At 32.3% G+C, this 17,309-nt stretch overlaps 2 protein-coding genes across 7 annotated transcripts in view; one reads left to right on the plus strand and one right to left on the minus strand.

Annotated features, from left to right (window-relative positions):
• LOC139516584 (uncharacterized) overlaps window positions 1–15,382 on the minus strand; it is a 28,155-nt gene extending 12,773 nt beyond the window's left edge. The window contains exon 1 of the mRNA XM_071306774.1: window positions 15,294–15,382. Within this exon, the coding sequence (XP_071162875.1) occupies window positions 15,294–15,318 (25 nt within the window). The 5' untranslated portion in view covers window positions 15,319–15,382. The remainder of the gene's footprint in view (window positions 1–15,293) is intronic.
• The window catches only part of LOC139516583 (zinc finger CCCH domain-containing protein 14-like), a 38,174-nt gene continuing 36,058 nt past the window's right edge, over window positions 15,194–17,309 (plus strand). For 4 of the 6 annotated variants that reach the window (XM_071306769.1, XM_071306770.1, XM_071306768.1 and 1 more), the window contains exon 1: window positions 15,385–15,540. In XM_071306769.1, coding sequence (XP_071162870.1) covers window positions 15,505–15,540 — 36 coding nt within the window. In that variant the 5' untranslated portion in view covers window positions 15,385–15,504. Of the gene's footprint in view, window positions 15,541–17,309 lie in introns of all 6 variants that reach the window. The other 2 variants (XM_071306771.1, XM_071306767.1) reach the window with 2 other exon arrangements.

A 17,309-nucleotide genomic window follows, 5' to 3' on the forward strand; every position in this document is an offset into this window, starting at 1 on the left:
TTTCCCGTATTTTTGACGTTGTGTGATAGTGACGTGGGAGAGAGAGTTGTGTTGCCGGATGGACAAGATGGCTGAATGTTTGTACTATCGGAGTGTATGCCGTGTATTTTGTATTTTATGTAACGTCTGTATAGTACATGTGATACATGTAATGTGAATAAATCATCAGGACTGATATTTTCTACAAATATGGTGTTTACTTATAAATTATGAACGCTCGGAATTTTACGTTTACAACATTGGTGGCAGCGAACAGAAACGAATCTACGCAAACAGATGATTTATATTTTTATACAGACGGAATGCATTTAAAGAGGGGAGGAAATATGAAATTAAACAATGAAGGTACCGTAAACAAGTTTATTTGACACTACGATTGTGACCAAATGTATACATTACAACAGAAGGACGACACGGCACTGGAATACGAAGATTCACCATTTTAAAATTGATATTGGAATTAAAACAGATTCGACCACATAATTCACAGAGAAGTATTTAATCGGCAAAAGTGGAGGGAAATTAATTAAATCTTTTTGTTCGGTGTTAGCATTAAGAATAAAATGATATTCTAAGGTGCAAATTTGAAAGAAATCAACATTGTTACGTTTATCTATAAATAATTGTGTATGTCTATAACTTATATTCGTCAGCATTTTGATATATATTAACCATGAGCTGGTGTGACTTACCAGAGTTTGTACTGAACTTTTTGAAGGTTTCTGGATGAAATTTTCTATCTTTGCTGAACGTTTTAAATGGTCATCTAGTGATATGGCTTTTTATTTGGTTACTTCACTGGGAGGTAAAGCTTTAGAATATGTGTCGTTTTTACCACACAGAGATCTTTATAATGTATCTGTTTTGTATTCTGCTTTGAAAAGTCGATTTGGTGATATTGAGACTGCTCAGATTTGTAGAATGAAATTGAGAAATATAACTATGCTTACAAGTGAAAGCGTTCAAGAGTATGTATGTAGAACTGAGATAAATGTTCGGAAATCGTTCCCTGGTGTGGACGAAGATTTATTAGTGAAGCTGATTACTGAGTATGCTATATATGGATACCCTGATGGTGACATTGGATATAGAGTTCTGACTAAAGAACCGTCAACAGTTAGTGAACTTATCAAAGAAATATTGTGGCAGGAACATTGTAGACGATCTTTAAAGTCCGTAGAAAAATCGCGTTGCACTGAAGACAGTAACTTTGAGAAACATTTTGAAATAGGTAATAAACGTAATATGAATTTCACAGAGAATGATGTTCGGAGGAATAAAGTTTCTGAAAATACTGACGTTTATATGCAAAATGACATTAGTTTATATTCTAGTAACCAGAAATTGGAAAAAGACAATTATACTGTTGGTAAATTAAATGTACCTAATAATTTTGTTTATCCGAGTGAACAGTATGTTTATTACGTCGATGAATCATATGAATTGAAACATGAGGAACTTTGTGACGTTATTGAGGCAACTGAGGTTGAAGTTGCGAAAGTTTTGGACGGAGAGATAGCTATCTTGGAGCTTCCGTGCGTTGAAAAGCAGACAATGGTAACCGGTGGAACAGATGTTGTTAGCGTTAGAAAGGTAGAATTGAAATATGAGGAACTTAATGAAATTGTTGAGGCAACTGAGGCTGCAGTTGCAAAAGTTTTTAAGTTTGGAAGTCCGAAAGTTGAACAAAAGACCCTTGGTGAGGTAGAAGTAGCTAGCGTTCGAAAATGGACACACTTTGAGCAAAGTGACGTAGTTTGATACTTCTAAAAACAATGATGAAAACAATTATGAAAAACCTAGAGTTTCAACCGATACTGGATTATCGAGACAAGTATACGGAAAGAACTTCACACATAAAGAACTCATACGCGGAAATGTGTTGACCCAATTCAGAAATAGTAACGTCTATGAGAACAGTTATGCACGTGATGTATGCATCTGTGGATCGTCAATGTTACCTGAGATGAACTGGAAAACAAGAAAACGCAATTCGTCTTGATAAACTTTTATTTCGAGGACGAAATATTCTTGAAAAGAGGGAGTAGTGTTGTGATTGTGAGTTTGTCTTCATGTCCGTAATGTTGCAAAACAGTGTTAACGTTGTTTCCCGTATTTTTGACGTTGTGTGATAGTGACGTGGGAGAGAGAGTTGTGTTGCCGGATGGACAAGATGGCTGAATGTTTGTACTATCGGAGTGTATGCCTTGTATTTTGTATTTTATGTAACGTCTGTATAGTCATGATAGTACATGTGATACATGTAATGTGAATAAATCATCAGGACTGATATTTTCTACAAATATGGTGTTTACTTATAAATTATGAACGCTCGGAATTTTATGTTTACAACAACGTTATGCATTGTTACACTTCCTTTGTGACGTTTTCCGTTGAAATTTTGAATCAAGGGCCTTTCTCTTGGCACTCAACGGTAGTTTACCCCAAATAACCGTGGCACTCTAAGGGTTAAGTCTCCTGCTCAGCGCAAATTCTTAGTAATTTTAAATTTAAGACACAATATTCAAGCTAGTTTCTGTCAGTATTTTGATTGTGATAAAATTTTATTAGACATATAAATATAACATTTGACCTGAAATAAATGAGGTAAAAAATCTAAAAAATATATGAAATGGGACATTTAATAAACCTAGCATGGTCGGATATTCAAAATCTAGCAACTTGGTTGGATTCAGGATAATTTTTTTTAGTGAAATCAAAGCTTTATTTTGGACCCTTCAAACCTAAACTGTTGGTACCATACCCCTAGTAATTAATCGCAACCTTCCTTTTGTGGTATTGGACCTTCTGGTAAAATTTCACAGAGATCCATTTGCTTAATGTAAAATATTGCCTGGAAACCAAATATGTCTTCAGATGACGAAGCCAATGACTACATGATAGCATTATACAAAAGCAAATTATTTTGCAGTTGTATAAAAATATCTACCTGGTGTGACATGATTGGGAAAAAGAGTTACAACAGTTTTGTAAAAGAGAAGAGAAATGTTCCAAAGGTACAGTTAAACTCACATATAAGGCACAAAATGTGCACCATAATTCAGTTACCTTGTTTTGTAACCCCCATTGACATAATGGTTACATTGGTTACATTGGTTACACTCATACAAACTATCATAAATCATCATATTCAGAAATTCTCAAATCCTGGTACATTTGTAACCTCCATTGACCTAATGGTTACATTGGTTACACTGGTTACACACATGCAAGAATCCCTTTTAGCCATCTTGTTACCATGGCAACCCCATTATTCATGGCTGTGAGGTTACATAAGTTATTTAGGTTACAATGATTTAGGGTTACAATGGTTACATGCATGGAGAATCAGGTTACAATGGTTACATGTATAGGGAATCAGGTTACAATGGTTACATACATGGAGAATTTTGTTACAATGGTTACATGCATGGAGAAATAGGTTACAATGGTTACATATATGGGAAAATCAGGTTACAATGGTTACATGCATGGAGAATCAGGTTACAATGGTTACATACATGGGGAATCGGGTTACAATGGTTACATACATGGAGAATTTGGTTACAATGGTTACATGCATGGATAAATAGGTTACAATGGTTACATGCATGGAGATATAGGTTACAATGGTTACATGTATGGGAAAATCAGGTTACAATGGTTACATGCATGGAGAATCAGGTTACAATGGTTACATACATGGGGAATCGGGTTACAATGGTTACATACATGGAGAATTTGGTTACAATGGTTACATGCATGGAGAAATAGGTTACAATGGTTACATGTATGGGAAAATCAGGTTGCAATGGTTACATGCATGGAGAATCAGGTTACAATGGTTACATACATGGGAAAGTCGGGTTACAATGGTTACATCCATGGAGAATCAGGTTACAATGGTTACATCCATGGAGAATCAGGTTACAATGGTTACATACATGCCTGGGGAATCGGGTTACAATTGTTACATTCATTGGGAAGTCAGGTTACAATGTCGGTGGGTATAAAACTATGTCCACCATGATGGCCCTATGTGTCCATCATTATACTCCCTGTTGCTAATTAATACACAAGGTATTAATCAAAAACTAGTCAAGGATAAAGGGAAATCATGACTGCATTGAAGTGTTAAAATTACATAACCTACAGGTAAAGTGTCTCAGGTAAAATATGTGTTTGTCAAATTTAATTACTGTGATTATGACCAGAAAATTAAAAAAACAAAATGAAATAATACAACTAGATGAACCAGAGACATATAAAACACATATAGCCTTATAACATTTTTTTTTAAATGTCTTGTGACTTTGTTTTGATGTTAAATTTTTTTTTTTTAACTTCTGTCAATTTATGTTATTTTTTAAATAATACTTTTTGACAACTGAAGATTAAATGAATGTCATCTTCATATATAATGCAAACTTTCACAATACCTGTCTTTTTCTATTGAAAAGGTGTTCCTAAAATCAATTTTCTAAATTCTAAATTGTTTATACTAAGAGAGACGGATCTGCATTTAACATTGTTTAACAAATGTTTTAAGATAATATCTTTAGGACTTATTTTAAATATAATTTAGGCAATTCATTATTTCTCTATTGAATAAATATATTCAACATATATTTATTACAGCAAAATTTGATAATATTTTATATTGTCATATATCTGAGACTACTAGACAAGTATCTTTAAATAGTCTAAATCATTCAAGTCTCTGCAGTTATTACAATGTATTAACTTTATCTAAAATGTCTGGTTTTAAGTGAAATATTCTTGGCAAATGTATACAAGATTATATGAATGTAGGACAGAAAGTCACAGCTCAAAATTTCATGGACAAAAAAAATCACAGGACAAAAAGTCACAATTCAGTTTGTGATTATTTTTCTTTGAATAAGAAAACACTTCAAAAAAAATTTTGTATTTGCCTTGAAGTTTAATATATGAAGCAACTTTGTAATTAAAATGTATTTAATAAATGTCATTAATAATTATCAAATAATTGTTTATATGAAAAAAAAATGCCAAAGTGACTTGGTACTTAAATTGGTTCATTTTGCCAATAAATATATCCTTTGCATGTTTAAAATTTAATACATTTTCATTATCAATGTGTATATATATGTATCATGCCAGTCCAGCAGTTTCAAAAATATAATACACAGAGAAAAAAAAATGATTTTATTAATAGACCATAAAAATGTCACAATCTATAGACATGGTAGAAGTGTATTTATTTTTTCCGAAGACAAATTTTGGTTATTAACTGACAGATATTAGCCAAACTGACGATAACCATGTTAACATACTGGATTTTCAATTGTTTTAAAAAGCAACAAAATTTTTCGGGCGTATGACATTTGCGCCGATTTTGAAAATTTTCATTCTTTCATTTGCGGCGATTTTATTTTTTCATTTGCGCCGATTTTATATTTTTTCCTAATTGGATTTACAGGTAAGTTACAGGTAAGTTTATACTTTTATATTGGCTGAGCACAGAGTATAAAGACAAATCAAGTGACATTGCAATTGGTAAATGGCTATCCCAATGTTTCAGGTTACCATTCCTTTCCCTAAATGAAATCGATGACTGCTTCACGTTTGACATTGTGACGCTCCGCTCCTTCTGATGACAAATGTCATACATTGATTCTTAGACAACGTGCAAGTACACATTCCATAACGGTCAACTAATTCGCCAAATATAGAAGATGCGAAATCATAAGAAAGGAATATATTAGATGTGTTGCCTAAACATACTCGGCAAGAACAGATTAATGATTTGAATGTATTTCGATTTTATGGATTTGAATGCTGCACATATATTTTTAAATCGTCATTTAAGTATAAACAAAGTGCTTTTATCTTAGGTTTTTACTTCTTGATTTTAAGCAGGAGACAACAGTTTTATACACGTTATGATTGACAATTCATAACATATGTACAACTGGCTAACGGAAGAGGTCTTTATAAATGATAAATGAAAATAACATTACTGGGATGGAGAGTTGTCTCATTGACACTCATACCGCATCTTCTTATATCATTTCACCTGTTTTTACCTGTTATTTACCTGTAAAAAAAATCGGCGCAAATGAAAAAAAAATCGGCGCAAGTGAAAGAAAAAATCGGCGCAAATGAAATGCAGATCGGCGCAAATGCAAAACGCCGAATTTTTCATTAACTAGTTTCTTTTCATAATGCAATTAAGATTCACTTTATTCTGAGAGCTAAGAAAATTTTTCAATATGATAAAAAAAAATAATGAGCGATAACAAAAATTAATGAGCATTTATACAAATTTGATATTCAACCGCAATATCTATTAACTGTTTAAACTGTTTATTCAAAAAGCACTCGGACGCAGATTTCCTGGCACCGATTTCCTGCATAACAGGAGCTACAAAGAATGTAGGACAGAAAGTCACAGGACAAAAAGTAATAGACAAAAAGTCACGGACAATAAGTGACAGGACAAAAAGTCACAATTATTTTTTTCTGGCTATTTTCTTTGAATAAAAAACGCTTATTTCTACAAAAATATTTTGGTATTTTTTTTTGACTATTGTATATAAACCAACTTTGTAAACAAAATTTATCCAAAAAATATCAAAGATGATTAAATAATTGTTAAAAAAACAAAATGTGAAAGTGGCTTGACACTTTAATGGCTTCATTGTGCCAATAAATATATCCTTTGCATGATTTCTATTAAATAAATAATCATTTTTCAAGTATAATGACACATTTCCTAAACTTTAATATGAATATATGAATTAAAAAGTGAATACATCACTTACATATTCAAACAATTGGCAACAAATTATTTGTGACCTTTTGTCATGTGACCTCTTCGTTCTATCTTTGTGACTTTATGTCCTGTGACATTTTGTTCTGTGACTTTCTGTCCGTTTACTGAGACAAATACACATAAATTTACAAATAACATAGATAGCGAAATGAGTAGAATACATAAAATGAAACAGTAAAAATATTTTTTTAACAAAACAAAATATATACTAAATCTTTTGACCAGATCGCAAAAAGTCTGTGCAATCTGTAAAGTTTAAATAACCATGTGATCAATATATTTAGATATGTGCATTAGGTTGGTTCTAGAACACCAAGACAAAGTCCTAGTAATATTCCTTATTATTCCCAAAACTCAAACTAATTACTTATATATACAATCGAATCCGGGTCCGTTCGCCCTGATCCATGTTCGCCCGAGAACCTGTTCGCCCTGATACCTGTTCGCCCAGGGTCCATTCGCCCTGATTATTATTTTTTTCTAATTGTTGTCTTATCGCATTATTTTAAGTGTTTGAACAAATTATGTTAAAGTTTGTTGAAAAATTGACAGAATATTTATATTGCCGCAATCAATTGATCATTTTCCCTTTGATTTGCAGAGTAGAATACTGGAATACAATGTATTTATCTTTATTGATATTTGTTAACAAAATAATTGTAATCAGTCAATCACGAAAGTATGCAGTATAAATAAATGAACTTGTAAATCCGTTTCATAATTAACAGTTCGTACATCATTGGTTTTATTAATTTCAAGCTGAATATTTTATCAAAATAAAACGTTTGTTTTTATTATTAATCCATCAGAAGACAAGTTTCACAATAATCAGTTATCCGTATTATTTTGTATTTGAACAATTAATGATCAAAAACAAGCAATAAACTTTTAAATATTTCAATGTTTCCATAAATTTCAAGAATATACATGATATATATACGATAGAAATATCTGAATAAGTAAAGTTTAATCAATTTCCAATGCCCTGAATATTAATATTTTTATAGTAGGGCGAACGGACTCTGGGCGAACGGACCTAGGGCGAACATGTTATTAGGGCGAACGGTCCCGATACCTATACAATCTTTGTTGATAGCTAGAAGTATCTTATTCATCAAATTTGTCTGAAATTTACTGAAATAATTTAACACAATTAAATCTTTAACAAAACTTGAGGAATACTTTATTTATTTAATTCATTTGTTATAATAGTTTAATATTGTTTTAGCTTTTTTATTATTTAGTTTATGCCTCATTTGTTGTTTTCATTTTGACTTGGGACATCGTAACTGTTACAACTATCCTAATACCCCAAAATTCAAACATATCTTATCTTAGAAGACTTTCTTAAGACTAATTTTAAAAGATGTGTCCTAAGACCAATACATGTATACCATGTATACAGGTTGAAAAGATATATATGAAACCACAGCACAGGGAATCTGATGTTTTAGCGCCAAAGAAGTAGCCTTTTAAGCACCAGACATTTAACCCATTTTAGTGAAAATTAAAAATATCAATGACCATTTTAGAGAAATATTTTAACCCATTCTAATAAATAATGTATGATCAATATAAAAAACTTGAATAGACTCAAGACAGCACTATAAAACATATCTTGTCCATTAAAATACAGCACTAATAGTCTAAAAGATTAATTCAAATGTTAAAAGTCTGTTCTACCCTGATATTTATATATCCTATGAGAAAGTACATAATGGGCTCTGCATGAATATACTCCCTGTACAATACTATTCATAGAATTGCATACGGAACTGTTCTTTCTCTTTATCTTGTCTAGAATGTGGTGCACATTCCTGTATACTTTGTAATTTTAAATATGTTGTTGTTTAAAATTTAATAATAGTATCAAGGAAAATGAAAATAGCTGGGTGACAACTATAAAATTGCTCATTATAATGGGCATGGAAAGACTCTGGACCATTAATTGGTTGCTTTGAATTACACTGCCCAAAGCTTAAGTAGGAATATAGAATCTTCAGTTCTTCCCAGTTTCTTCTAAGAGATAATCTGCGAATTCGATACATCTCTTATTGTATTTCCATGATGAACATATAAACATTAAACCAGTATAAATTATTGTTCATGGTTATAGTGAGGCTAGTATTATTCAACCAGGGTCAGCTTTCGCTAAAATGGACTATCCTGAAAATACAGAACAGAGTAATCACACGCTAAAATGGGCTCTAATGTAGGCGCTAAAATATTCCCTAGTAGTCTTTTTTTTCTCTCGCTAAAATGTCCTGTGCCCAAGTCTGTATTATGTGGTAATAAGCATTGTGTATAAGTTTCATAACATTTGGTTGAGACAAACCTGTTAGAAAACGGAAAAAACTTGGAATTAAATGCTAACAAATTTGGATTTTATGTTACTTACTACTTAGGGGGATGCCTTATTTGTAACCCCAAGCCATTCAGTGAAGTCAATAATTACCATCATGACCATTAAATTTTCAATTGTTTATTGGATATGGTCAGTGTGTATTTATGTCTCTGATATGGTTGATTGAACATGATAATTTGCAATTTGCACAAAGTCATCAGTCATGTGTAATGTGCTGATTATAAAGTTATTTAATTACAAAGTCATAATATCTGTAAATACCAAACTTTTTATTTATGGTTTTATATGCTTATCTTTTCTTACATCATATAATAGAATGTAATAGAATAGAATAGTATAGAATATTTTTATTTCCCAAATTACAGGGCCCATAAAGGGCATAAAATCAGATACAATTGATTTACATAATTGGTAACAACAACAATAATAGTCAAATGTAAATATATATTAAGTATATAAGCATTGGGCAGAAGCAGAACCAAAACCACATATATATTGTGAATAATTAAAAAAATGAAATTACATTATATGCATTCATTCTCAAATCGTTTACTAGTACTTGACTTATATTCAATATGTATACCTGATCCCCTTAATTCAAAACGGTCACAAATATAATTTTTCCATAAGAGTTAAATTTTCTTGGGTAAGAGCCATAACAATTTATAAGATTTATTTAAATTTTTTAAATTATAACAATTGTGAGAAATGTATTTAAAAAAATCTTCCCTCTGATCAAAAAGAGGGCATTCTAACAAAAAAAAAGCTCATCTTCAACTTCACCAATTGAGCAATTTGAACAAAGACACTCAGATCTTTCTCAAATGTTTTCATATATGCACTCTGTGCTTCTAAAACACTGATTTATGGTAATTAGTTTTAAAACTTTGTTTCTAGTGCAACAAGACAAGTCCTTTGCTGTATTTGTAAGCACCAATTACTAAACAAAACATTCTCAAGTCCCATCATGTTTAACCAGCTATGTTTAAAAGTTTCGGATCCAGACATTTTCATAAGTGGGGCCCACTGACTGCCTAAGATGGGCCCACTCCAGTCATGCTTCAGTGATTCCATATATCATCAACCATTATTATCCCAGAAAAGTGGAGCCCTGGCCCCTGAAAACCCCTCTAAATCCACCTCTGAAGTCCCAGTTTCTTCTAAAATTTCCAAAATAGAATCCTGTGACTTTCTTTCCTGCATTCTTAAAGGAGATTGCATTCATAATGCTATAAATTAAAATTATTTAATGCGGTCTTCTTAACTTTCAGCTTACAGCTAAAAATTCTAACATACAACAAATATAGTTGACCTATTGCTTATATTTAAAGAAAAACAGACCAAAACACAAAAACTTAACACTGAGCAATGAACTGTGAAAATAAGGTCAAGGTCAAATAAAACCTGCGCTACTGACATTTAAATCATAAAATATTTCATACACCAAATCTAGTTAATCTATTGCATATAGCATTAGAAAAAAAATACCAAAACTCAATTAAAAACTTTAACTTTGACCACTGAGCCATGAAAATGAGGTCAAGGTCAAATGACACCTGTCAGCTAGACATGTACACCATACAATCATTCTATACACCAAATAGTAGACCTAATACATGATTACCTTATCAACCACTTCTTCAACAATCTGTTTATTCTTGTTGAATTTCACATGTGTATAACATATTTATAGTTTTGATATAAATTAAACAAATTTAAAATTTCATTATAATGTCTTTAAACCTTTCAATATAAAGGGTATGGTTTTATTTTAGGACTAACCTTTTTTTAGGGGGTTTTATTTTAGGACTAACCTTTTTTTTAGGGTTTATTTTAATACAAAGTTTTTTTTTCAATAAATACGTACATGAATACAAGGACACACTCTTATTTTAATTCAATAATTTTGATTTTAATTATATTTATTTTTCTAACCTATTTGCATGATTTGATTTACATTTGAACATGTCAATTGCATGTTGAAAAAATTTACAACTTTCCATTTGAAACAAATAATCATATAGATATATATGCCATGCAAATATGAAATATGAAATGACAGAAACATATAATGCATATATTATATGTCTCTAGAATACATTATGTAAGATGTAAACATTTATAAATTAGGTATTAATCTGAGTTTGAATTATAAGTAATAAACAAGGTTAAGATTGTAAGTTTTACCCAGAGTTTAAATAATATGTAATAAACAGAGTTTGGACTGTAGGTTATAAACAGAGTTTAAATTATAAGTAATAAACAAATTGATATAATGTTACATTGGGGAAGATGTTTATTAATTCATTAATTTTAAGGCAAGTTTAAAATTGAATAGCATTATATAAAAAAAGTTTGACTAAAATAATGAGTAGAAGATGTTGTTTCAGGTTTTTTTACTGTTCAAGATTAACAACCAGCATATTGTTAATTTTTTTTGGATGATCATTGTCAACACAAAAAAAACACCGTCATAATCAATTAACATTTATCATGTTTATGAATTCAGATAAAACACTGAAATTCAAAAGAATGTTCCCAGGCTAAATGTGATTCCGTAATTGGTCTTGACATGAACATTAACAAAGTCCTTCTACTAAGGGAGTTTAACAACTTGACTAAGTTGGTCCTGAGACTACTGTGTTATACTTAGTCTCTGAGGTCTGTCGCAGAATTTTTTTTATTTCTATTTTACTCACAGAAGACACCAAGTCAGTTCAGATTGTACGTGCATAAGACATTTTCAAACAGATTTATCATAAAGTATAAAATATGTCAGGACAAAAACAGACTTTTAAGTTATGACCTTGAAAAGCACATTTAGAGTATGTTGAGACAAACGGTAAATGGACAGAAAGTCACAGGACATAAAGTCACAAATTCGATAGGACAAAAAGTCACAAATAATTTGGTGACAATTGTTTGAATATATAAGAGAAATATTTTGAAATATTTACTTTTTAATACATATATTCATATTAAAGTTTAGGAAATGTGTCATTATACTTGAAAAATCAAGATTTATTTAATTTTAATCAGGCAAAAGATACATTTCTTGGCACCACCAGCCATTTAAGTGCCAAACCACTTTGACATTTTGTTTTTTTAACAATTATTTGATCATCTTTGATATTTTTTTGATAAATTTTGTTAACAAAGTTGGTTTATATACAATAGTTCAAGAAAAATACAAAAATATTTTTGTAGAAATAAGCGGTTTTTATTCAAAGAAAATAATCAGAAAAAATGAATTGTGACTTTTTGTCCTGTGACTTTCTGTCCTACAAACTCATACCCAGTCTTCCCATTGTGATATGGAATCTTGTGGTACAATTTCAGAGAGATCCATACAATAACACACAAGTTATGGTCCAGACACTACAAAATTGCTTTCCCCCCCTTATTTCTATACCTTTGGTTCCATAAACCCCGAACTCAATCCCAACTTTTTCTTTGTGGTATTGAACCTTCTGGTAAAATTTCATAGAGATGCATGCATTCATTAAACTTAAGTTTTTGTCTGGAAACCAAATGTGTCTTTGTACGACGCAGACGACGACAACATCACCCAATATATAGTGATATAGGACGCAAAATATTTTTTTGCGGTCGTATACAAACTTGTTTTAAAAAAAAGTTTGTATTTTAAGAAATATATGATTAAAATTTAACAGATTACTTTTGACAAGGCTTATGAACAATTTTCTAAACAGAAAAATGAACATATGTTACATAAAATTTAATTTACAATTGATAAAATACATCACAAGTGTCAAATGACAGTCATCAAATATGGCTAGGGCCAAATAAAATAAACATCTGCACCATGAGCGCATGATACGCCCGTCAAATTTGCAAAGAATAATGTTCAATTACTTCTCAATGGCATACTTGAAATTTCTGAAAATCAAAAGGGAGTTCACATAAATAGATATAAACAATAAACAATTTAATTCCTTAAATCATTTTTGTCAAGCCTTTGACTTTTGTCGAAAAAAGCGATTCTACATTCCATCGGGTGCATCAAGGGCGTCCACAAATATTCAATCAGTGGTTAAAGTTTTTAAAATTTTAATAACTTTCTTTAACTATCCTGGATTTCTAAGGTACCAAACTTGGACAGAAGCTTATTTATGATTAATAGCTATAGTATGCAGAAGGAAAATTTGTAAAAATATATTTCCAGTTTTTCTATATATTCTTGCCTGACTTTCCCATGTATGTAACCATTGTAACCTGATTCTCCATGCATGTAACCATTGTAACCTGATTTTTTCATGTATGTAACCATTGTAACCTGACTTTCCCATGTATGTAACCATTGTAACCTGATTCTCCATGCATGTAACCATTGTAACCTGATTTCCCATGCATGTAACCATTGTAACCTGATTCTCCATGCGTGTAACCATTGTAACCTGATTTCCCATGTATGTAACCATTGTAACCTGACTTTCCCATGTATGTAACCATTGTAACCTGATTCTCCATGCATGTAACCATTGTAACCTGATTTCCCATGCATGTAACCATTGTAACCTGATTCTCCATGCGTGTAACCATTGTAACCTGATTTCCCATGTATGTAACCATTGTAACCTGATTCTCCATGCGTGTAACCATTGTAACCTGATTCTCCATGCATGTAACCATTGTAACCTGATTCTCCATGCATGTAACCATTGTAACCCAACTTTCCCATGTATGTAACCATTGTAACCTGATTTTCCATGCGTGTAACCATTGTTACCTGATTCTCCATGCGTGTAACCATTGTAACCTGATTCTCCATGCGTGTAACCATTGTAACCTGACTTTCCCATGTATGTAACCATTGTAACCTGATTCTCCATGCCTGTAACCATTGTAACCTGATTCTCCATGCATGTAACCATTGTAACCTGACTTTCCCATGTATGTAACCATTGTAACCTGACTTTCTCATGTATGTAACCATTGTAACCTGATTCTCCATGCATGTAACCATTGTAACCTGACTTTCCCATGTATGTAACCATTGTAACCTGATTCTCCATGCGTGTAACCATTGTAACCTGATTCTCCATGCGTGTAACCATTGTAACCTGATTCTCCATGCATGTAACCATTGTAACCTGATTTTTTCATGTATGTAACCATTGTAACCTGACTTTCCCATGTATGTAACCATTGTAACCTGATTCTCCATGCCTGTAACCATTGTAACCTGATTCTCCATGCATGTAACCATTGTAACCTGATTTTTTCATGTATGTAACCATTGTAACCTGACTTTCCCATGTATGTAACCATTGTAACCTGATTTCCCATGTATGTAACCATTGTAACCTGACTTTCCCATGTATGTAACCATTGTAACCTGATTCTCCATGCCTGTAACCATTGTAACCTGATTCTCCATGCATGTAACCATTGTAACCCGATTTTCCCATGTATGTTACCATTGTAACCTGACTTTCCCATGTATGTTACCTGATTCTCCATGCGTGTAACCATTGTAACCTGATTCTCCATGTATGTAACCATTGTAACCTGATTCTCCATGCGTGTAACCATTGTAATCTGATTTCCCATGCATGTAACCATTGTAACCCGACTTTCCCAGGCTTGTTACAAATTTTTACTGGGTTCCCCATGGACAGCCATGCATGTAAAGTTTGCAAAAGATAAAGTCACTATTGCATATCATTTACTTAAGGTCCATGTGTGTAACCAATGTAACCAATGTAACCATTGCTTCAATGGGGGTAACAAAACAAGATACCTATATTCGGGTGCACATTTTGTGCCATATCTATAAACTCATAACCAGTAACCCACTTTAAAGACAAGATATCATAGTAAAACACAGCTCTACTTTCATCCTGATACACTGTGTAGGTAGACAATGGTTTAATTTTGGTACAAAAAAATGGAAAGTTCACAACAGGAAAATTGAAATCATATTTATGGGTGGATTGTGGACTTTTTTTCATCTACTTTGCGGTCTTCGGATGAAGCAAACTAAAAAAAAACGCGAGTTAAAAATTCGTTTAAAGAAGACTTCCTACAGCTTCTATTTTGTGAAAATGTTAAAAAGTTCTCAACAAATATTATTTTAACTGTCTTAACCTTTAACTAAAGCTTCCCAAGACATATTTGCTAGGACGTTTCTACACCGTCGTCTCTGTTTTTTTCGTCTGTATCATTTTGACGTTTTGATTGATAAGTAATTTCTATTCTTCAAAGACTTTATTTGAGACAGACTGCATCTGTAAAGCCGCAAGAATCAGCATTGAGAAAATTTCTTTTGAAGTTTATAGCAAAGTGATATGGTGTTGTCATGGACTCTGCAAAAGATATAAGCAAAAAGATACGCGTAAGTTTCTTGCAAATGTTTTACACATTGTTAACCAAAAGTTTTTGGAAAGCTACCATAATTTGTTAGTGGATTATGTTATAAATTTTTTTCCAATCAATTGCTTGTCTTGTCGTACTCAGATACTATTTTTTATCCATGGCAAGATCTACTGTCCCTAAATATTTACCAGGGGCGAAACCAGCCTTTTTCAAAAGTGGGTGTTGCAACCCCAGAAGTTGCAGAACCACTACTATAACCTGGAGATCAATCTTCTGATATCTCTCTGGTTTGTCTGTTTCCACCGAGTGGCCCCGTGATTCTTTCCGAGTATTTGGGCTTCCTCCACCATAATAACAGACTTCCCGGTGTCCTACACGCTCCCTTGGGCAGTGTTGGGTTGGGATTGTTCTGGTGGTGGGATAATATTGTAAAGGACACATCTCTATTAATCCTTAGGGAGTGTACATGGATCCGCTGTACACTTGCAGTCAATCAAGGGGTGCGTCTATATGTGGGTCTCATTGGGGTCTAAGCGTGACGCGGGATTGGCGATTTTTTGTAAGCGTGACACGTGAAAGTCAAATTATTGTGGCGTGAAAACGGGAAATGAGGTCTTGCTGGACCTGGAAATTGACCAAAAAAAATGAAAATTGCTTACGTACATAGTGTAAGCAGAATACAGGATTCTGACAAAACAGTAAGTGGGATCGGAACCCCCCAATGAGACCCCCCTCTATTGGCGGAATATTGAAAAACATACATACAAAGCAAAAAAATATAATAGCCTTTAGAGACGTTATTTTTATTTGGACTAGTAGTCACTAAAGTGATAGTAGATCTTGTCGTGGATAGGAAACAAGTGCCTGTGAGTGCAAGTTTATACTCGTCTTATTTCTGTCCTACCTTGTGCTGTTCACTCAGTGACTGTCCTGGACCACACTGTGTATCGCCATTGTTGCAATTTGAGATTAATTTAATATTTCATATGGCAACAAAATACAGCCATGACAGCTGCTTGGGATATTTCTGGCGTGAACATTTTTCTATGTAAAAACCTTCTTTTTTTTTGAAAACTTCGATCTTCATTTAAATTGGTAAAAATTATCTAAAAAAAAAAATGTATGAAATTTGACACTGAAAAGTTTATGACCCATAGCTAATCACATAAATGTGAACCTCCAGATGGGGGTACAATAATCCCGTTTTCAAGGGTCTCCTCTCGTCCTCCCGTTGAAGAGAAAAATTATCTGGTGTACAAAATGTATGAAATATTTCATGAATTAAAACTTTCAGCCGCCATAAAAATTACTGTAACTGACATTATCTGAAGTTAAATTATACCTGTAAATCAATTAACATGCCTACCGGTAATCATATGGCTTCAACTTGCTAACTTGGGTATCAAACATACTGGTAATCAACAATTTTTACCTATGGCTGCTGTTGTGTAATAAAAACTTTGTGTATTGAAAAGAATATTAGGTTACTTCCCTTGATTTATCCTGTCTAAGTTATTTTCCTTAAATAATGTTAATTGTTAAAAGAATATAAACATGATAAATAAAATAGAAACTGAACAAATAATCATGAAAGAAAGGTAATTAGATGACACTACCCACTTAATTACATTTCATCATGGGACAACTACCCATACAATTCATTTTCAGTTTGACCCCACTACCCATATACATGTAATTTTCAAAAGTATAAGCTAGCTTTTTCAAGTTCATAAATTAGCAACCAAAGTTATATGCATTTTGATACCAGAAAGTGGCTATATTGATGAC

This window comes from Mytilus edulis, chromosome 3, assembly GCF_963676685.1.
Source record: "Mytilus edulis chromosome 3, xbMytEdul2.2, whole genome shotgun sequence".
Taxonomy (NCBI): Eukaryota; Metazoa; Mollusca; class Bivalvia; order Mytilida; family Mytilidae; genus Mytilus; species Mytilus edulis.